Genomic DNA, 23,061 nt, shown 5'->3' with positions numbered 1-23,061 from the left:
CAGGCAGTAGTAGTGGGCGGGACGTGATGACGCTACTTACAATTATCATGTAGTAACTCCCAGGCCACGTCGCTCTTCTGTTACTGGCAATCGGGATACAGCGCGATGACGTCGTACGCTTGCGTTCCATGCTGGAACGCGGAAGCGTCATGGTGGGGGACGGATGGGACGCCACGTGATGACGCTACAGGCGTGCGTTCCACCGTGGAACGCGGAAGTCCCAATCTCCAGATACTTAGATCGGGTTTAACTAGGAATCGCTATGACCGGCGATCCACTATTTTACCCGATCCATACAGGTTTTGCTCAGGCTCCTTAAGGGGATTTGTTGGCCAGCAATGCTCTGCAGCCCAGCATTATGTTTCCAAACCTGATGTTAATACATGAGAATTGGTTACAACCCCTGTTCCCCGTGATTGGCTACCCAATCAAAACCACACCTAGATGGGAGGAGCTAGCGGGACATTTAAACCTGAGCAATTCAGAGAGACCTCAGATGCCTAAAGCTCACCATCAGAGCTGCAGGCGCTGCTGGAGATTACTCCTAAAATCTCTCTTTGCCTTACTCTACTCTATCTCTCTCGCTCTGCTGACTAGTATAGCTAGCCTAAAATTGCTTTGTGCCATTGTGGCAGTTACTAACAGTAGCTAGGCTAGACTTGGGCATTGTCCCAGATTGAATTAATGAATTTACAATCTGGCAGCCTATTCATGTGAAGCTACTAGTCTTGGCAGACGACTCACTGGTCTAGATTGACCTCTCAGAGACCTTGGGGGCTATCTAAGATAGATTCTACTCTGATAGTGCCTGCATATGTTGTGCGCATATCCCTTTAACCGGCTGGGCCAATAGGTATTTAACCTGGTGGCTGTTCATTTAGTAGCCACCAGCCCTAGCGTATGGTTCATGGTTTTATGCTAAATACCAAAGTAAAACCTGGTTATTCCGTACAGATGCAGGTAGCACTTATACGGATCGTGTGCATTATCCTCACACGATGCACATAGTGCATATTTAAGATTTCTCACTCCAGAGTGACACACCCCCCATGTCTACCTTCAGCTTCTAATTGCGAGCTAACTTAGATCCAGGTGTATTGATCTATAGATGGGTAGAGTATGCTGGTGAACCCGAATATTGTTAGGGTCAAGCAATATATTATAATAAGGCAATTGGGAGCATCTCCCTTTATGAAATATTGACAGACACATTTGAGTTATTCTTCTGTTATACCTTCTCAGTTAGTAAACTCCTCTCTGCTCACTCAAGGGCATATTTTTTTGCCCAGCTCCTGATGAACTATCGGTCATTTCCGATACAGAAACGCGTCGAGCAAAAGCAGAAGCTTTCTATACGAGCAAAAACAAACTCTAAAAAAGCTCTTATTGTTGAGCAAAAGCAGAAGTTCTCTATATGAGCAATAAAATAAAAAGCTCTCATCCTTCGAGCAACAACTATATCTACGTAATAACAGAAATTTCTTGTACATGAGCTATACCAATAAAACTCTCACTTTATTGTCTTGGAGAGTTTTCATGTGAGAAATGGTGAAAAAAAGTACAAGAAACGCACCATTTAATAAAGTGTAATACACCAAAAGACATTCATCTAAACTTCTTACACATAAAAGTCTTTTAAATAAAGACTCTTGGTGCTTCTCTGGGAAAGAATATACGGGAGTTGTTGAGATCCTCTCTCCTTCCCCTATATTCCCCGGGACTCCACTGGCGTGGATCTGTCTGTCTTGTGTTATATGTTCTATGTTTTGTTTTGTTAGTAGGCCCTGACCCTTTTTATATATTAATTCTAAATAAAAGTGAAATTTTAAATTCTATATCTGTGATGGCCTCAACTTTGGACTAATATAGATATTACATACCACTGTGACTTCGTGACATTTATGTTGAATGTTAAATTAGAGGAAAATCACAGAAGATTCTCCCATAAAGTAAACAAATATGGGTAATGGATTCCACACATCCCACTGGCTTTGCATGTCCAATTTGTACACCAAGTTTTGGTGACCATGAACAAAACTAATTAATAAAATGTGCTTCTAATTCACAAATCTTGTCCTCCTAATAAAACTCTCTTGGTGGCTTAAACAAACTCCTGATGTTTTGGACATAGTTCAATGAGAAGGATTCAATTACAAAGCATCTTGGTGACAAGGAGCAGCTGTTACTTTTACTTGTGACACTGGCCTTTTACTTTAAAGAAAACTATTTTTTTAATTACATCTCCCCCCCCCCCATCCCTCCTCTACACATCATTTCACATTTTCTGAAGTTTCTCTAATGTTAAGTGCTGGCAATACACACCTTATTAACTGAAAATCTACCTTATAAACACATTTTTATACTGGGCAGAATAGCATAGTGGACTGCCATGGGTCTCTGTACAGGAGCCGTATAGAGTGACAAGAATAGGAACAGACCCTGTCCTATGAGATCACAAAGACACTTCTCAAATCCAGCTGTTATAAAAGGAAAGGATCTGATCCAGGGCCATGTTTACTGCTAGGAATTGGAGGTCCAGTGCCTAAGGCGTTCAGTTATGAAGGGCGGCCATAGCAGACAGTTTTTTAAAATATATATATTTTTTCAACTCGGGCAGCCAACACACCCATCAAAAACATAGTGGGCAACCCCTCCATCCACAGCTAACCTCTGACCTCTGCACACAGTGACCGCTATCCTCCTTACTCCTCCATACTGCTGAAGCTACCTTCTCACTCTTCAACAGCACAGGGAATGAGTAGTGGCTGTGACTGTGCTTTGGACCCCTTGCTTGGCTGGCTCTAGAATGGTTATTTGAGTAAGTGGCTTACCTTGCTTGTAAGTCATTTAACACCCCCATTCCCACCACACCGCACTCACTAACACATCAGTCATAGTCAACAGGTATGGGACTGGAAAATGTTAAAAATGCACCACAGTGTCACAAATACTATGCATTATGCACTATTTGTGTGTGTGCATACATTACCAAGCTAAATAGATGTTAAAAGGGTATTCCCAATTAGGCCTCTGTTCGAGTGGTTTCAGTCAAGATTTCCCAATTTTTTAAAAAGGGGTTTGCCAGTCATTTTCTATAGGTCATCCTATATTTCAGGATAGGTCATCAATAGTTGTTCGGCGGGAGTTCGCCGCTAGGGATCCTCCATTAATCAGCTGATCCTCCGTCACTGGGATCAGGGTCAGAAGTGTAATAGAAGGCATTGCTCCCATTGGTTTTAATGGAAACAATGCCTATTGTTACATTTCCATCTGTGATCCCAGTGAGGATTAGCTGATCAGCACGGATCCCTATCAACTGTTGATAGGCTGAGGATAGATCATTAATCATAAATGTGCAGAAAACCCCTTTAAAAAAAAGTTTGGAAATCCGGATTGAAATCACTCAGAGGTCAAATTGGCCTTCATGATTTAATGTACAAATTCTGCACGCGTAATATGCAGTGAATAGCACCTACTGATTCCAATGGGTTCATTCACATGAGTGTATTTTTTTCATGTGATGTGTGATTACATAAAAAAATACGTGGGATAACCTATCTCGGTGCATATGGGCTTATGTAAATGTACACGACATACGCAAAAACCTGCATATACATGCAAAATCAATGTCATTTTGTGCGTATTTTTGTGTGGGCAAATACACACCGGAGCGGGTAAAATATGTCAGAGTAAGTGCATTCCATTCGCTCAGACCTGTGGCTGAAGTGTGCTTACATCAGTGTGCACAAGCCCTAATAACACTGGTCAACAAACCAAAAAAAATATTCTGTATCTGGTTTGGAAACTAATTTTGGGTGCTGAATTCAGTGGATGAATCAGATTCTACCCATCACGTCACATTTCTGCGATACACCGCACTATTACATAGACAATAATACAGTATTGACAAATATTGTCTGGTTTTAAATACAAAAAAAAATAATACTCAGAACTCAATAATGTTTTTCTGGTAATATAAACTGAATGAAACTGAAAAAATCCTGATATGCTGAGGTAAGAATGAAGAGAAGAGCTTCATGCAGATTACAACAAACACTAAACCACAGTACAGATAGGCTCATGTCGGTAACCTTCCAGCTCAACTACATTGTTCTGCCATCTAGTGACCATTTTTAGAACTTCATCCACTGTGTATTACATTCAAATAAAGGGTTTAGCTTTATTTTTAGAGATGAGCGAGCACGCTCGAATAAAGCAGTTACTCGAGCGAGCATCGTTCTTCTCGAGTAACTGCTTACTGGTCCGAGCAGGCTCGGGGTGGGCGGCGGGGGTGAGTAGGGCGCGGCGGGGGTTAGCGGGGAGGGGGGGAGAGAGATCTCTCTCACTCTTTCCCCGGCAAAAATGCTGTTGAGCAGTGTAATTGAACCTAGTTGTCTCAGAAGTCAGCCTCTACTTGCCTTGAGTCCCGCCTTTAGTCCAGCTTGTTCTGGGACATAACCTCGGACGCCACATGGGCCGATATAATAAGGCTCATTTATAACGACACCTTTTGGTTAAGTGCCTGAATTTTGTGCTGAAAATGATTTTTGCAATAGGGTTTAATTAAACTTTTTTGCACCTTAGGCTTCTGCATCTTCTTTCAATCAAGCCTTTCACTATCTTGTCGGACGGCTCAGTCTCCAGTCACTCTCTTGCTTCTCCTGAATGAACTTCTCAGCTGATTCATACAAAAATAAACCTTGATTCGGACATAAAGAGGTTTATAAGATCACTCAGGAGAGAGAAGGGCTGAAGACTGAGTCATCAGATAGGTTCCCTGATGGATCTGAGACTTTATGCAGCTTGTTATATTACTGTGACTAGAGATGAGCGAGCATACTCGTCCGAGCTTGATACTCGTTCAAGTATTAGGGTGTTCGAGATGCTCGTTACTCGAGACGAGTACCACGCGGTGCTCGAGTCACTTTCATTTTCTTCCCTGAGAAATTAGCGCGCTTTTCTGGCCAATAGAAAGACAGGGAAGGCACTACAACTTCCCCCTGCGACGTTCAAGCCCTATACCACCCCCCTGCAGTGAGTGGCTGGCGAGATTAGCTGTCACCTGAGTATTAAAATCTGCCCTCCCGCGGCTCGCCACAGATGCATTCTGACATAGTTCAGGGAAAGTGCTGTTGATGCCGGAGCTGCTATAGGGAGAGCGTTAGGAGTTATTTTAGGCTTCAAGAACCCCAACGGTCCTTCTTAGGCCATAGAAATCGCAGATCGCACCTATGTGCGATCTGCGATTCCTGTTCTCTTCTCTATATGCGCTCAATGGGGCCGGCGGCAGCAGCGCCGACCCCATTGAGAACATATAGAAGACAAATCATTCTTCTCTGCCACAGCTGTAACAGCTGTGGCAGAGAAGAACGATGTTAGCCCATTGAATTCAATGGAGCCGGCAATACAGCAGGTTCCACTGAAAGCAATGGGCTGCCGGACAGCGCTGGATGAATTGTCGGGAAGGGCTTAAATATATAAGCCCTTCCCTGCAATTCATCCAGAAATGTGTTACAATAAAAATATATACCGTATATACCGGTGTATAAGGCGACGGGGCGTATAAGACGACCCCCCAACTGTCACCTTATACGCCGGGAATACAGCGGAGCAAAGAATAAAAATCATTACTCACTTCCCCCAGCGTTCTGCGGCGCTGCTGCAGGCTGTCGCTCCGTCCTGGTCCCCGGCAGAGCATTGCTTTCTGGACGCAGGGCGTGAAATCCCCGCCTCCAGAAAACACACGTGCCTTCAGCCAATCACAGCCAATGACAATGATGTCATTGAATGGCCCACTCTTGCCGCTATTGTGGCTTAATAGTGGGACCTGGGAACTTGAGATGCAGCCCAACATGTAGCCCCTCGCCTGCCCTATCCGTTGCTGTGTCGTTCCCATCACTTTCTTGAATTGCCCAGATTTTCACAAATGAAAACCTTAGCGAGCATCGGCGATATACAAAAATGCTCGAGTCGCCCATTGACTTCAATGGGGTTCGTTACTCGAAACGAACCCTCGAGCATCGCAAAAATTTCGTCCCGAGTAACGAGCTCCCGAGCATTTTGGTGCTCGCTCATCTCTAACTGTGACATATAGAATCTGCTGGATACAAAAGATACAAAAATTTTAATCAAACCCTTTTGGAAAAATGATTTTTTTGCCAAAATGTATGCATTTTAATAAAAAAATGCCACAGAGGTGTCCATAGCTTTTAAGGTCACATCGTGGGCTTGAAATAGATATAAAAACCCCCTACCTGTTACACTTGATGCTCTTGATACATCTTGAGAATTAGAGTAGCGGTTACGATTCTGGTTCTTCCGTTTGCTCGTTGCAGATCTAGCTGTCCTCAGGTGAACCTCGCTGGCTTTAAAAAAAGCCACCATGAATGGCTGCTTGTCATATGGGCCATCTCTGCCAACCAAACCTGCGGCTTTTGTGTTTACATTTTGACCTGGAACCGAATGACAGAAATGATTAGTGTCTATTAATGAAATATAGTATATGTCAATATACACGTATGAATGAAAATATCCACGTGAGTAGTCTGCTTCCATATACCTCTCATCAAAAGTAACAGAAATATATACTTTCCACCAAAAGGTTACAGGAGGCCAATGGTGGTATTAAATGTGACACGTGAAATTAACGCATGAAATCCATCTTATAAAATGCGTAATAAATATATTAACCCTTTCCAATCCACTGTCTGACGTCTAAAGACATTCTGATCGAAGGCTGTACACCTTTTGATGTCGGAAGACATCCGGCAGGGTATTCTTACTGTATATTACTGACCGCTCTGTTGTCGGGGGCCTCTCCAGCATGTCCGATACTGCAGTACTGGCTCTAGCCAGCAGGTGGCGCAATGTATAATGGCAGAAAGAGAAAGCCCCCTAGGAAACCCTGAACCCAAAATTGGATTGCAAAGGGTTAAATTCCCGTTGTCTAAAAGTAAATTACAGTTTCACCCAATGCTTTTATAGTCAACAAATGTATGCATTTAGAATTTACACGGGCGCTGTAGAAGTGTCTTATAATGACTTTATGTATATTCTGATTATGGTTTGTGTAACTGTAAGGGGTTTCTCTACCATTATGACAAATTGCTAGGATATGCCATAAAGTACCAATGGAGTGCTGTCCGGTCTATTGGGACTCCCAATGTTATGAAGTATGACACTGGGTGATTCACACATCTGTTCTCATGCCTAGGCAAGCTGAATGAGTTAAGTGTAGGTGTTCAGGTGTGCATCCTGCCACAAGCAAAGCTCAATTAATATTCATTAGACTTCCTTGAATAGCAGTTTTCTGCCCTCCATCCTCTGTCTTTGTAACTTTAAGGATGTGACAATCAGCGTAGCTCTAGCTTTTTATATCTCCATAACAAAATTAAAAGTCAGTAACATCCTCACCATTCTGTTCCCATCCTGTTCACACAATCCACAATCCTAATCGAAAGAGAAATTAATAATTGGGATTATATTTTCAGAACCGGGTGTCGACCCTGAACTTAACCCTTTGCAATCCAATTTTGGATTCAGGGTTTCCTAGGGGGCTTTCTCTTTCTGCCATTATACAATGGCGCCATCTGCTGGCTAGAGACAGTTCTGCAATATGGGACATGCTGAAGAGGCCCCTGACAACAGAGCGGCCAGTAATATACAGTAAGAATACCCTGCCGGACGTCTTCCGAAATCGGAGCTGTACAGCCTTCAATCAGAATGTCTTCAGACGTCAGACAGTGGATTGGAAAGGGTTAATGCATCCACACTAGAGATGAGCGAACACGTTCGGCTCCGCCCCTTTTTCGCCCGAACACCGAACTTTGCGAACACTTCAGTGTTCGGGCGAAAAAGTTCGGGGGCCGCCGTGGCAGCGCGGGGGGGTGCGGCGGGGAGTGGGGGGGAGAGGGAGAGAGAGAGGGCTCCCCCCTGTTCCCCGCTACTGCCGCCCGCGCCGCCGCGCATCTCCCCGCCCCCCGGCGGCACCCGGACACTTACGCGCGAACACTGCAGTGTTCGGCAAAGCCGGTGTCCGGGTGCGGATGTGTCCGTAACGGACACGTTCGCTCATCCCTAATCCACACCCATTGATGTGCGATCCCCAGAACACATGGAATGGCACATACACTGGACTAATAGTCTTTTACATTATGTTATGAAATATGGTGGTCATAGTTTTCCTCCAGAAGTGCCTCCTGAGGAAGTATGGTCGAAATATTCAATTGTGTGTTCACATGGAAAATCCAAGTATCCACTTAGCCGGCCTCTCCATGATGTTATGGGGGAGGTCAGAGGTGTTGCGTGAATAGCCTTTACTACTGTAGGGGTTACCCTCCTCAAACTGGCAGCCCAAGGAGCTGTATCTGAATACTAGATTTCCCTATTTCCGCATGCTCCTCACAGCCAGGACTATTCAAACCAACTTTGTAAGACTTGTATTTTCATTCATTTTGCTCCTTTTTATTTCCATAACTGTTCTGTGTATATATCGGATGTTTCTTACCCTTTTGTGCATTATCCTGTTTGTATATTTTTCATATAAGAATTACAGAATTTTAGAATAACGCTTACAACTTTATTAGTCAGTCTTTAGGCTCTAAGCAATCCATAAACCCTCAGGGGGTAGAAACCAGAAAGGGTCACAATCTAGTCAGCAAGCAGAACCGGGGTGGCTGACCTACCTGTACATGAATGGTCAGTGGTGGCAACAAAATGTTTTGGGGTGCGCAAGACCATGTTTGGGTGTGATTTAGGCTCCATCTTGCACTAGTGCAGGACCTTGGGGGCCAGGAATAAGTCTACCCTGTGGTGTGCCTGGATAACGTATGCCACAGATTGGTGAAGGTGGTACTGTGATACCCAACAATAAAGAAGCCATGGCCACTTCTCTGGCTACTACCTGGCTTTAACATAAAAAAAAACCTTGCAGACAAACTCAAAAGCTCCAGCTAAATGGGCTGTGTGAACCTGGCCTTAAAGGGGTTTTCTAGTTTTATGTAAGTAAAGCTTAATCATGGTACAAATGTAACATTTTACAATTTTCTAAAATGAAAAAAGGGGGTTTGGTACCATGTCAGCCAGTAGAGCAAAGTGTGATTGTTCTCAGTAAGAGAAACCAAGTAATCTTGTAGATATGATACCTTTTAATGGCTAACAAAAAAACATAATGTTATAGCTAGCTTTCAGATCTTCTATCGACCCTTCATCAGGCAAAATTGAACTAGTTTGCATGGGGCACATTTGTATATTACATATGTGCCCCATCCAAACCAGTTTAATTTAGCCTGAGGAAGGGTCGATAAAAGACCCAAAAGCTCGCTGTAACATCATGCATCTTTATTAGCCATTAAAAGGTATCATAACTACAAGATTACTTGGTTTCTCTTACTGAGAACAATCACCCAATTTTCTAATATACTCTGGATTTCATTACTTAACCATTTTGAAGATATTTGCTGCCAGTGAATGGGAACAGCTGAGAAGTAGATACAACTGTATCCATTGTCGGCAAGGATAAATACATACACAGTTACACAAATCTCTTTGGTAGTTTGCTACAATGTATCCGTCTAGAGTCCAAGGTGTAGCTCACACATTGTCTAGACTAGATAGAATTTTATCCACTTCTCAGTTATAAAGCGATTATATTATTTACATAAAACTGGAAAACTCCTTTAACCCCTTCCTGACCACTGCTTCCGCATTCACATGGTTGCTAGGGGATCCCAGAACATGATTCCCTCTGCAGATGGGGAGTTGGAAGCATGCAGAGAAGAAGCTATACGCTACCTCTCTGCATGTCTGTGCCTCCAGATCACTGCTAACAGTCATATAATGGGCTGTTACCATAAGATAACTGTTTACCATTGATCTATATGTTGGGACAGAACGGATAATAGATAACCTGTGCCCCCTATTTAATATGTAGCACTATTTTTCTCTACTTGCAGACACTTGACTTTTAGGATATATAGGCATAACTACAATGATGCCCTCATGTTCTCCGGCTTTATTTTACACACTAGTTCTCCATCTTGCTTTAATTATCACTTTTAGCTTTAAATGGTATTCCCAGTATCAACTTTTATCACCCATCTACAGAATAGGTAATACATCTCTGATTAGTGGTGGTCTCACACCCCTACTGATCATGACAATGGGTGTCCATTGTTCCATTTCCCCCTCATTGCAGTCCCTTGCATTGAGGAAGAGTTTGAATGAAGGGCAAGTCAAGCATTCTCTCTACTGCTCCATCAAGCTCTATGGGACTGCTGGAGATAGCTGAGTAAAAGCACTTAACAAACTCCAGCAGTCCAATTCGGTTGGAATGGATCAGCAGCTTGTAACTTCTGCCACTGCTCCCTTTAAGCTCCTCCTCCTCACTGCATTCTCAGTAGGGAGGAAAGAGGGACACAGGACCTTAGATCTCATGATCGGTGGAGGGTCCCAGCTTTAAAACTCACAGTGATCAGAGATTTATCACCTGCCTTGGGAATAGTTGATAAATATGCATTCTGAGAATACACCTTCAATATACAATAGATGATTAATCATTTCAAATCTGAGAAATCTAACCATAAATTACCATCTCTGGTCTCCACGCTAAGCTGCAATCCAAGATTGTGTCGTGGATTCATTACCCATAAGTTGCTGGTTGCTGTAATATCAAACTCCAGCCATCCTTCTTCGGAAGCCCACACTGTCTGGGTATCCAAGAGAAAAACATCAATCTCTCTGTTAACAGAGCAAGAAAAAGCAATATTAGTATTTAGTATTGTAAATATTATAGGGATTTTTCCATTAAAGACATCATTTACTCCCTATTCACAGGATAGGGGATAAATGTCTGCTAGCCGGGCTCTGACCACTGGGATCTATAGTGATCATGAGACCAGTGCACCCAAATGTCCCATGTGAATGAAGCAAGAGTGCGCTTGCTCAACCACTTCTCCATTAACTTCTATGGCACACATGAAGATGGATGTACCCAGAGGTCTTCCTCCAGAAGTGAATAGAACGGTGGTCGAGCATGAGCATCGCGCTCCATTCAGAACTCAGACTCCCAGCAATCAAACATTTAACCCCTATCCTGTGCAGAGTGGATAAATGTCTTTAGTGGGAAAAACCCTTTAAGCATGTATATAGCCATAGTCACCACAATATGACTTGGGCCACAAGGCAACCAGGTTTTTGTGCAGCTCCTTAACCCCCAGTCATTCTCTTCTTTGGCTTGGGTACCTTGGTTGAGAATACAGTAATGTGTTGAAGTTATTTTTTATGAAGTATTAATTAATTACAGAAAGTAAAAACCCCATTAGCAATATGGCATGCTCACAAATTACATGTACTCTGCATACTAATTAGAAACCTACAATCCACCCCCTACCCCTCAACCCTGTTCCCTGAGCAGCACCAGAGAAGAACAAAACAATTGGGAACAGGATGATTAGAATAAATAATTATTTACAGCAAACAAACTACAGATGTGTAAAAAAATATCCAATGTGTGGACAAATAATAAATAATTTCACGAATAGCAACATTAATAAGACTAAAGGTCCACTTATCAATTAAAGGTATACTTTAAGTAATCCAAACCTGGAAGATCACCTCAACAAGGAACAGATCGAGATCTTCGAATTCTCATATTCTCACGGTTGTGTTCAGGGAGATACATTCCCCACACAAAACATAACAAAGGTAAGATCATAATGAAATAAGTCATTAATGTTATGAATCACCCCAAGTCAGTATAGTCTTAAAGGGGTATTCTGGCAATGTGATATTTTTTTCAGTTTTCAGCCATCCGCTGGATGACTGAAAACTGACATATTGACCACTTGGACCCCCGCTGAGAATGGGGCTTCCTTCTGCCCCACCTCCGGTCACTTCTGCATTACAGCTTAGACCGGAGAGACGTCACTTTGAATGGAGAGTTGGCCGTGCATGTGTGGTGCCACTCCATTCATTTCAATGGGGCTGACATAAATAGTTGAACATAGTGCTCAGCTATTTCTGTTCGTCCCATTGATATGAATGGAGCAGTATCATGCAGCCAACTCTTCATTCACTCCGGTTGGAGCAGCGATATAGCTGTGACTGATAGTGGGGCAAACAGGACCCCTCGCTCTCAGATCAATGGGGGTCCCAGTGGATGGGTGTAAACTGAAAAAAAACACCACATCACTAGAATTATAAAACAAAACAGGAATCAGCGCCTTACTCGCACAAAACGATTTCAAAGAAGTGTGAGATACTTTTATGTACTCACCTGGTGCACGGCCAAAACTCCTGTTAGGGAGATTGACCGGCACCTTATATCCGAGTTTGCTTGTAGCGTCCCTGGAGTCCCAAATCCAGATCACCGGAGAGCGTCTTTGGGGTTAACAGCCGTGACCGGCTATTTGTGCAACAGCTTGTATTTAAATAGAAAAATTTCCCCCGCGCTCCTGGGTTCCAGCAGAGATGAAGGACACAATGTCCATAAATAATTTTAAATAATTTATTAGTTCTTTTGCTACGCGTTTCTGCTAATAGCGTGTATATAAAGAAGTGTACTGTGCTGTGTAATGTTATGCCTGAAGAGAGCGGGTAAGCCCGCAGAAACGCGTAGCAAAAGAACTAATAAATTATTTAAAATTATTTATGGACATTGTGTCCTTCATCTCTGCTGGAACCCAGGAGCGCGGGGGAAATATTTCTATTTAAACACATCACTAGAATATCCTTTTAATTCTGGACAATTCCATAGCATATGAATTAAAAAAACTGAATTGGAAAGACACTTACACTACCGTTCAAAAGTTTGGGGTCACATTGAAATGTCCTTATTTTTGAAGGAAAAGCACTGTACTTTTCAATGAAGATAACTTTAAACTAGTCCTAACTTTAAACAAATGCACTCTATACATTGCTAATGTGGTAAATGACTATTCTAGCTGCAAATGCCTGTTTTTTTGTGCAATATCTACAAAGGTGAATAGAGGCCCATTTCCAGCAACTATCACTCCAGTGTTCTAATGGTACAATGTGTTTGCTCATTGGCTCAGAAGGCTAATTGATGATTAGAAAACCCTTGTGCAATCATGTTCACACATCTGAAAACAGTCTAGCTCGTTACAGAAGCTACAAAACTGACCTTCCTGTGAGCAGATTGAGTTTCTGGAGCATCACATTTGTGGGGTCAATTAAACGCTCAAAATGGCCAGAAAAAGAGAACTTTCATCTGAAACTCGACAGTCTATTCTTGTTCTTAGAAATGAAGGCTATTCCATGCGAGAAATTGCTAAGAAATTGAAGATTTCCTACAACGGTGTGTACTACTCCCTTCAGAGGACAGCACAAACAGGCTCTAACCAGAGTAGAAAAAGAAGTGGGAGGCCGCGTTGCACAACTAAGCAAGAAGATAAGCACATTAGAGTCTCTAGTTTGAGAAACAGACGCCTCACAGGTACCCAACTGGCATCTTCATTAAATAGTACTCACAAAACACCAGTGTCAACATCTACGGTGAAGAGGCGGCTGCGGGATTTTGGGCTTCAGGGCAGACTGGCAAAGAAAAAGCCATATCTGAGACTGGCCAATAAAAGAAAAAGATTAAGATGGGCAAAAGAACACAGACATTGGACAGAGGAAGACTGGAAAAAAGTGTTGTGGACGGATGAATCCAAGTTTGAGGTGTTTGGATCACAAAGAAGAACGTTTGTGAGACGCAGAACAAATGAAAAGATGCTGGAAGAATGCCTGACGCCATCTGTTAAGCATGGTGGAGGTAATGTGATGGTCTGGGGTTGCTTTGGTGCTGGTAAGGTGGGAGATTTGTACAGGGTAAAAGGGATTCTGAATAAGGAAGGCTATCACTCCATTTTGCAACGCCATGCCATACCCAGTGGACAGCGCTTGATTGGAACCAATTTCATCCTACAACAGGACAATGACCCTAAACACACCTCCAAATTGTGCAAGAACTATTTACAGCAGAAGCAGGCAGCTGGTATTCTATCGGTAATGGAGTGGCCAGCGCAGTCACCAGATCTGAACCCCATTGAGCTGTTGTGGGAGCAGCTTGACCGTATGGTACGCCAGAAGTGCCCATCCAACCAATCCAACTTGTGGGAGATGCTTCTAGAAGCGTGGGGTGCAATTTCTCAAGCTTACCTCAACAAATTAACAGCTAGAATGTCAAAGGTGTGCAATGCTGTAATTGCTGCAAAAGGAGGATTCTTTGACGAAAGCAAAGTTTGATGTAAAAACAATGTTATTTCAAATACAAATCATTATTTCTAACCTTGTCAATGTCTTGACTCTATTTTCTATTCATTTCACAACGCATGGTGGTGAATAAGTGTGACTTTTCATGGAAAACACAAAATTGTTTGGGTGACCCCAAATTTTTGAACGGTAGTGTAGGTCATTTTGAATAATCTCTAAACTTAAAGGGAATTTGTTACCTACTTACAGCTTTATAAGGTAAGCTTATGGGCTGAAAGTAAGTGCCCTGTGCAGTCTGGGGATGTACTCGTAAATGTTGTACTTGCCTCCGCCGTTGTTTTCCCGGTGACAGCACTGCAAGTTGCCACTGCAGTGCATTGAGCGGCGCTGCTAAGTGGTTCGCCAATTATAATTAGGATGGGCGTACTGCTCAGCATGCCACTCAATGCATTGAGCGGTGGCTTTTAGTTCTCACACTGGGGGAATGATGGGGAGGTTAGTATAACACTTACATCCCCGTATTCAGAGGGTCACCTACTTTCAGCCCATAAGCTTAGGTCATAGGGCTAAAAGTAGGTGACAGAGTCTTTAAAACTATGCAGTAAAAAAGGTCCTGCATATTAAAAAGGACTGAGAAATCTATGAACTAGAGACAGTAATAGCACTGATTTAAAAATCTTCGTCTAACCAATGTCTGGAATAGGACCACAATCCTGTTGCCATTTGTCCCAGGTGCTCTTTAAGATCTTTCACATGTGCACCACAGACTTTTAATCTCAGGTATTTGATATTTTATATTTGGACTCTCAGATAATGTTCTTAACTTCAGAAAGTCAATATATTGTGGCTTTTACTTTAGTCCTTGTGTTTATAAATAGCTGATTGAAGTTGCAGATATTGCATAATATTGGCTTTAGGGATGTTAAAAATACTAAATATCCGTTCAAAAGACTTAAAATAATTGTCCTTAGAGAGTTTGGGGATGTAATTAAACCTGTTCTTTCCCAATTTACAGGTTTCTCATGTTTATAACACTCCTAGAACTGAGAGATTATTATCGGAAATGAGCGTGTTATCAACTATTATTTATATTCTCTGGGACATTAATTGCAATGCACTGTAAAGCTTGATAGTGATTGAGGTATATTATTGGCACTTGCATTGTTGGTACAGCCTTGAAGGACATGTATTTGTCTTGTTCATATTGCTTACTGTAGGGTAATCCAGGGTGAAGGAAGCAAGGTCCCAGAACAGGATTGCCCTTATCAGAGCAACGGTCCCATGTTTGCAGGTAGGAGCACTAGTTGGGTTGAAAGAGCTTAGATTGGGAGAATGTTGAGGATTCCGCTCTCCCATTGTACAGAAGTTGTACTTTGTGTTCTTATCAGCTTGTTTACTACCATAATTTTTGTCAGACTACCTAATTGTCAGGACTTGGGGTCCGGGAAACTGGAGGTCCCTGAAAATACCCGCAACCCCTGTCCCTACCTACTTGCCCCCCTGGGCTAAGTCCCAGGGTGACAACTGGGTGACAGTCCCTACACTCACTAGGGAAGGGGAACACAGGGACTGGCGAACAGACAGACACTGGAACAAACAACAGCAAGGAGAGTCAGACTATCCGGGTCGGCAACGAGAGGGTACGGGGTACAAAAGGGTTAGGCAAAAGGCAACGTCAGGTCCAAAAACAGGGAGTCAAAAGTCAGGAGTCACAACATGAAGTATGCTGGTGTAGCAGGAAGACCAAACTAACACTGGCACTGGACTGCAGACACAAGCAGGTTTAAATGCTGTCAGAGCTCCCGCCCCTGCAGCTGATTGGGGCGGGGAGCCTGACAGCAGCTGAGAGCACTCAGCAGCACTGGGGAACCCACCCCTAGCCCTGCAGGAGGCAGAGGAGGAGACACATACCGGGTTGCCATGGTACTGAGGATGCGGCGCGGGGCAACACCCACCGCATCCCTAGCAACCCGGTGGTGAGGAGGAGCTCGGCGGCCAGGGGAGGTGACGAGGACTGGGGCTCCCCTGTGCCACACCGCAGCTGCCCGTGTGACAGCACCGGCGGTGAGGGCACGAGGGACCAGCGAGCCGCCAGTCCTGACACTAATACTTCTTGTGTGTGATTTTATATGGAACGATTAAGGATATGTTTTAATTGCAGTCGTTTTATTGATATATAAACAATATACAGTAAGTTTCCAAGCAACTCCTACTGGTGGCTGCGTGAAGCCAGAATTTGGTCTTCTAAGTATGTCTATGGAGGGGATTTGGAGCTTTGTATCAGAAAGCAAAGTTCTAACCGCTATAAAGATATATTAAAACAGCTGTCTATTCAATATGGGCTTCTTCCATTGGGTGGGTTACATCATAGAATGGTAGATTTGGAAGGGACCTCCAGGGTCATCTGATCCAACCCCCTGCTCAATGCCAGATTACTAAATCATCCCAGACACATGTCTGTGCAGCCTCTGTTTGAACACTTCCATTGAAGGAGAACTCCCCACCTCCTGTGGCAACCTGTTCCACTCATTGATCCCCCTCACTGTCTAATATCTAATCTGTGTCTCCTCCCTTTCAGTTTCATCCCATTGCTTCTAGTCTTTCCTTATACAAATGAGAATAGGGCTGATCCCTCTGCACTGTGACAGCCCTTCAGATATTTGTAGACCGCTATTAAGTCTCCTCCCAGCCTTCTCTTTTGCAAGCTAAACATTCCCAGATCCTTTAACCATTCCTCATAAGACATGATTTGTAGACCGCTCACCAACTTTCTAACTCTTCTCTGAGCATGCTCCAGCTTGTCTATATCTTTTTTAAAGTGGGGTGCCCGAAACTGAACACCGTATTCCAGATGAGGTCTGACTAAGGAAGAGTAGAGGGGGCTAATTACCTCACGTGATCTAGACTCTATGCTTCTCTTAATACATCCCAGAATTGTGTTTGCCTTTTTGGCTGCTGCATCACATTATTGACTCATGTTCAGTCTATGATCTATTAGTATACCCAAATCTTTTTCACATGTGCTGCTTAGCCCAATTCCTCCCATTCTGTATGTGCTTTTTGCATTTTTCTTGCCCAGATGTAGGCCTTTGCATTTTTCCTTGTTAAATATCATTCTGTAAGTCACCACTAGAGATAAGCAAGCGCGCTCGGTAAGGTGAGTTACTCGAGCGAGCCTCGCTCATCTCGAGTAACTGCCTTCTCCACCAAGCGTGCTCGGGGGAGGGGGAGCGGCGGGGGTGAGCAGCGGAAGGTACAAACATGAAATTTGGCACACATATAGATTACGTCCAAAATAGGAAAAGTAAAGGGGTACCAACTCGATTATTCAATTGTAGCGCAAAAGAATTAGCGTCCAAATTTTACATACGGAATCTAATTCTCTCACTTCCCGATGTCATAGAAACATCAAATTTGCATGATTACCTCCACATGGTGTTTCCTGGGTAATGCAAAGAACCATGCAAAATGGTGTACATATTTTTTTCCCCCGTATCTCTAATGTAACCACAACTTCATAAGATTTTCCGTGTGAACACCAGATAAACACCAGAACCAAATTAACTCGGGCGAAGCCGGGTATATCAGCTAGTATTATAATATATCCTTGTATTTTAATTGTTTTAATGGATTATCATGAGGTAATTAGATTGTAAGTATATTGAGAGTATAGGAGCCTTTGGATAACATTGGGACGTCTGTGTGGAGCGCATCGTCGGGACTAGGGGGTTGTGATGTGTTCCAGATAGATGGAATGACGTATAAGCGTTATTCAGGGAACACGAAGAACAACATGGCGTAAGTGCACTACCCGGGCAGCGTAGAGAACCCGGAAAGAGTAGCCGTCATGCGCATTACACATAGTTATGGTTGAATGTAAGTGAATGTCTTTTAATTTTATTATATAAAGAGTGATATGTAACGTTTTTTATTGTGCTTGAAAAAGTCGCGATGTTAGCGATGAAACGCGTTGGACTGGAATAAAACGACTGTTTTATTAATACTGAGGATCCTCAGAAGCCTGTCCTTGAGAGAGCGGGGCATTTTCAACAGTTTGGATTGTTTACTTCGTGGGTCCTCCGGACAGGTGGACGCTGTGACTCGGCAGCTGTCCTGATCTTTCAGGATTAAGGAACGACTAGAAGACCTCCGCAATGTATATTACAGGCATACCGGGAGGTGGAGGTGCTAGTGGGGTTCCAATATAGGAGCTCCACTAGGTGAGTCCCTTTATATATATATATATATATATATATATTAGCTGATATACCCGGCTTCGCCCGAGTTAATTTGGTTCTGGTGTTTATCTGGTGTTCACACGGAAAATCTTATGAAGTCGTGCTTACCTTAGAGATACTGAGGAAAAAAATATGTTCACCATTTTGCATTGTTCTCTGCGTTACCCAGGAAACACCACGTGGAGGTAACCATGCGACGTTTCCTTCATATAAAATGACATCAGGAAGTGAGAGAATTAGATTACGTACATAAAATTTGGACACTAATTCTTTTGCGCTTAGAATTGAATAATCAAGTTGGGACCTATTAACTTTTCATATTTATGACACAATCAATGCTTGTGCCAAATTTCATGTTTCTATGACATTGGGAAGTGAGAGATTTGGATTATGTACGTAAAATTTGGACGCTAATTCTTTTGCGCATAGAATTGAATAATGGAGTTGGGACCCATTAGCTTTCCCTATTTATGACATAATCAATGCTTGTGCCAAATTTCCCGTTTCTATGACATTGGGAAGTGAGTGATTTAGATTATGTACGTTAAATTTCGACGCCAATTCTTTTGCGCTAGAATTGAATAATTGAGTTGGGACCCAATTTCGTTTCCTATTTTGGAGATAATCTATGCTTGCGCCAAATTTCATGTTTCTACGACATCGGGAAGTTGGAGAACTTTTGGCGAGTCAGTCAGTGAGTGAGTGAGTCAGTCAGTGAGGGCTTTCAGCTTTATATATATATATAGATATATATATATTCACATTAATAATATTGTCATGTGGGTCTATTGGAGCGCTGTCCTAATATATCTGCACTTCTGTCCATTGTGTGAATGACCCATGAGACTACTGTAAAGCATATCTATAAAAGATGGCCGCCTTCATAGTCATATAGTATAGACAGCAGAATAAAAAAATCTACGATCAGAAAATAAAAACAGATTAAAAACATGGAAAATGTGTCACTATCTGGTTTCAATTAATACAAAAAAAAATGTTGCTGGTACAGTCCCTTTTAGCCCAGACATTCATTAAAAACATTTTAGGTTTCATTAAAAGTTCAGCTTATAGCAGTTTACAATAGTTAAAGATGTATTGTCTGTCAATTTCGACCGTATTTACTAAGAGAGTTTGGAGTAATAGATTTCTTGCCTACTTCTCATTATTTTTTAGGTGCCCGCATCTTTTTTGCGCTCTTATTCCCCTCTTTTTTGGGTCTATCTTCCTGTGGCTTGTCCTGTATGTTCTTCATGTATGATATTTCGCATATTTGACTGGATCTTCTCATTCTGAGATTTTTTAAATTGTTTTTCTGTTTATTTTTCGAAGGTAAAAATGGAGAATTAAAGAAATTAATAGGCCAGAATAATAATAAATAGAGATGAGCGAGCGTACTCGCTGAGGCAAACTACTCAAGCGAGTAGTGCCTCATGCAGGTACCTGCCCACTCGTCTCTAAAGATTCGGGTGCCGGCGGGGGGCGGGAAGCGGCGGGGGAGAGCTGGGAGGAACGGAGGGAGATCTCTCACTCTCTGCCCCCCTGCTCACTCCCACAACTCACCTGTCACCCGCTCCGGCACCTGAATCTTTTGAGACGAGCGGGCAGGTACTCGCATAAGGCACTACTCGTTCGAGTAGTGTGCCTTAGCGAGTACGCTCGCTCATCTCTAATAATAACATTGGGGCACATTTATTACTGGTGTTGGGACAAAAGTTGGGACATCTGTCACATTTTAAACTTCAGACGAGAACAAAAGTATGCCAAAAACTGGCATCAAAAATTGCCCTGTTGATAAATATCCCCCCATTATCTTTATATGTAAGATATCTGCCATTCACATAGCCAATCTGCAAATCCTTTAGCTCTGTATAATGCTGTAACAAAGCTGTCATGTCTCTGATTCATGATAACATAGGGCTCACTTAGATATTGAGTAAGAATGACAGATACTAGAAATTGAATAAGGCTAACTTCACATGGGCGAGTGCGATATCGGGCTGTGACTTCTCCTTCCTGCAGGTCAATGTACGCTATGTCACTAGTGATGTAGTGTTCACTGCCTAACGGAGAATGCCGAGCTATTGCCAAGACTGCACATGCGCACTGTCTCATGACAATAGTATATGAAGACTTGCGGCGAGTCAGCGCACATGCACAGTCTCGGTGATAGCTCGGCATTCCTTGTTAGGCAGTGAATGCTGCATCACTAGTGACGTAACCTATACTGACCTGCTGGAAGGAGACTGATGAGAATAGACGCTCCAAAACAAAAGAAAGGGGATCCGGCCGGCCTGCGGTGAGGTGAGTAAGGGGACTAGAGGAGTCAGACGAAGATCGGTGGTAAGAAGACTGCTTGGGGAGGAATAGGTAAGTATTGATGTTTTCTTTTTTCTAATGCCAAAACCCCTTTAACCCTTTCCAATCCAATTTGCATCCTTGTTTTCCTAGGGGACTTACTGGTTTTCTGTCGTAATACAACACCGCTATCTGCTGGCTAAAACCAGTACTGCATGAGGTTGACATGGATAGGCTCCGACAGCAGAGAAGCTGGCAATATACAGTAAGAGAACCCTGATGGATGTCTTCCAACATCGGAGATGTAAAGCCTTAAATCATAGACAAATGTCAGACAGTGGATTGGAAAGGGTTAAAGCTCCCTTCATACATGTTTTTTGTGGAATTCGTACAGCTTGTAATAAAGTCATGATTTTATGCGTGGTTTACAATATTTTTTGGGGTGTGTTTTTTTAAAACAGACGTGCATTTTTTTCAGACATTTTTTCCAATGAGAAAAATATAATGAATCCAAAAAAAAGCATCAAAAGTGACAAAAAAATCCACACAAAAAGCAATATTTGTAGTTACTTCCTAACTTCCTATGGACCTATAGCTAACATTGGATACAAATTTTACTTTCTTGTAATACATGTTTTGGCTTGAATGCCTTCCCAGTAAGGTCAAGTGATATGCAGATGTTATTACCATAAGACGCTCTGGCCAGCCATGGGGAAATGCTGCAGGGCAAACGAGTCAGCCAAAGTGAGAACAGCTGTCTGCTGCGATTCTGCACTCTGCCTCATAGAAGGAGGTCCTGAGCAGGGGACCCTTCTATGACATGGATGACATTTAATCTAGACCTTTATATATGGACGGGAGTTGTTCTACTAAGACAGCCCGTTTAAATCCATAAATTATATCCCTCTTTAAACTGGTATTTTGGAGACCGCCTAGTCTACTACGCACGGAATTTGACTTCCCTGCGCAAGTCATTCCCAAGAAATATGTTTTACGCTAAAAACGGAATTTCTGCAAATGTTGTTTCCTAATGTATAAACATGCTGAACCCGGTGTGAACATTTATTTTATATTTAATGAATGCATATTGATCTTCGAAGTACAAGAAAATAAGAAAAACAATACAGGCCACATCGAGGAACAATGAGCAGACATGTAATCCTACATACTGGGAAGGGGTGTATCCCCCATGTATCGCTCTATGCGGTCAGAATGCGACAAAGGATTAACCCTTTCCAATCCAGTAATGGATTCAGGGTTTCCTAAAAGGCTTTCTCTTTTTGCTGTTATACAATAGTGCCATCTGCTGGCTAAAGCCATTGTGTGTGCGCCAGAGAGGCTCCGAATGCGGAATGGCTGGCAATAGACGGTAAGAATACCCTGTCGGACGTCTTCTGACATTGGAGCTGTACAAGCTTCAATTAGAATGTAGGAAGTCATCAGACAGTGCATTGGAAAGGGTTAATGCTTGAAAACTGACTTTTACTGCCACAAAGATGAGAATACTGCGAATGAAAATGTTCAAGAATTTCCCTTGAGTCAGCATGTGTCAGTCTATATTTCTGATAGCCAAGTCGGTCAATATAATGGCCATTGTATCTTCTCATGTGTATATGCTACTGCGTGAATATGCTGGAGGAGCGCGAGTATGTTAAATGATTTCTCTTTTGTCAACCTTGCTCCATGTTTAATCGAGGTGTCTCTAAGTTGGCATTTTAGGGATTCCCGCTGTATGGGCAGGGAAGAAGAATTGTGTTTCGATGGAAAGAACCCAGGAGCATTTTTTTAAGTTGTTATACATATCACATCTTTAAAGAGGCTGTCATAATCACCGTGTCCAAGTATGTAGTATGTTGTCTGGTGGTGAGAAAGAGAGGACCACTGGAACATGATCGGACCACACTATGTTGTCTAAACAAGCTTTGGGTTGCCAGGATAGGTGGGGCATGATGGCTTAGTAGAAAAAAGGGTGTTGGAATTGTATGGCAGTGAATGGATAATACTTGGGTCAGGATAGGTACTGTTTCTCCTTAAGGAGAGCATCTAGAATCTGTGTGAGGAGTCTTATAAGGCCATCCATGTTCCTCTGGGAAATATGCAAATTGGAATATGGAATAATACCTCTGAAGCGCCACCTATTAGAAGGCAGCATTCCTGCAAGACAATGTTAGGCTTTTTAAACGCGTCTTGTAAGAATGACTGGGAATTGGATGCCAAAGCAACAACATTTTTAATGCTAGTATATTACAGAAATGATGAGACTAACACAAGCTAGTAGATGAGCAGAAGTTGCCTGAAAAGTTAGTGCCCCTTT

At 42.6% G+C, this 23,061-nt stretch overlaps 1 protein-coding gene across 1 annotated transcript in view; it reads right to left on the bottom strand.

Annotated features, from left to right (window-relative positions):
* The window catches only part of BMP6 (bone morphogenetic protein 6), a 161,523-nt gene that overhangs the window by 23,419 nt on the left and 115,043 nt on the right, over positions 1-23,061 (bottom strand). The window contains exons 3-4 of the mRNA XM_066579333.1: positions 10,589-10,737; positions 6,255-6,452 (exon numbers count right to left, since the gene is read on the bottom strand). Coding sequence (XP_066435430.1) covers positions 6,255-6,452; positions 10,589-10,737 — 347 coding nt within the window. The remainder of the gene's footprint in view (positions 1-6,254; positions 6,453-10,588; positions 10,738-23,061) is intronic.

Source organism: Eleutherodactylus coqui, chromosome 9 (assembly GCF_035609145.1).
Source record: "Eleutherodactylus coqui strain aEleCoq1 chromosome 9, aEleCoq1.hap1, whole genome shotgun sequence".
Lineage (NCBI taxonomy): Eukaryota > Metazoa > Chordata > Amphibia > Anura > Eleutherodactylidae > Eleutherodactylus > Eleutherodactylus coqui.
This window is presented reverse-complemented; position numbering and strand designations above follow the sequence as displayed.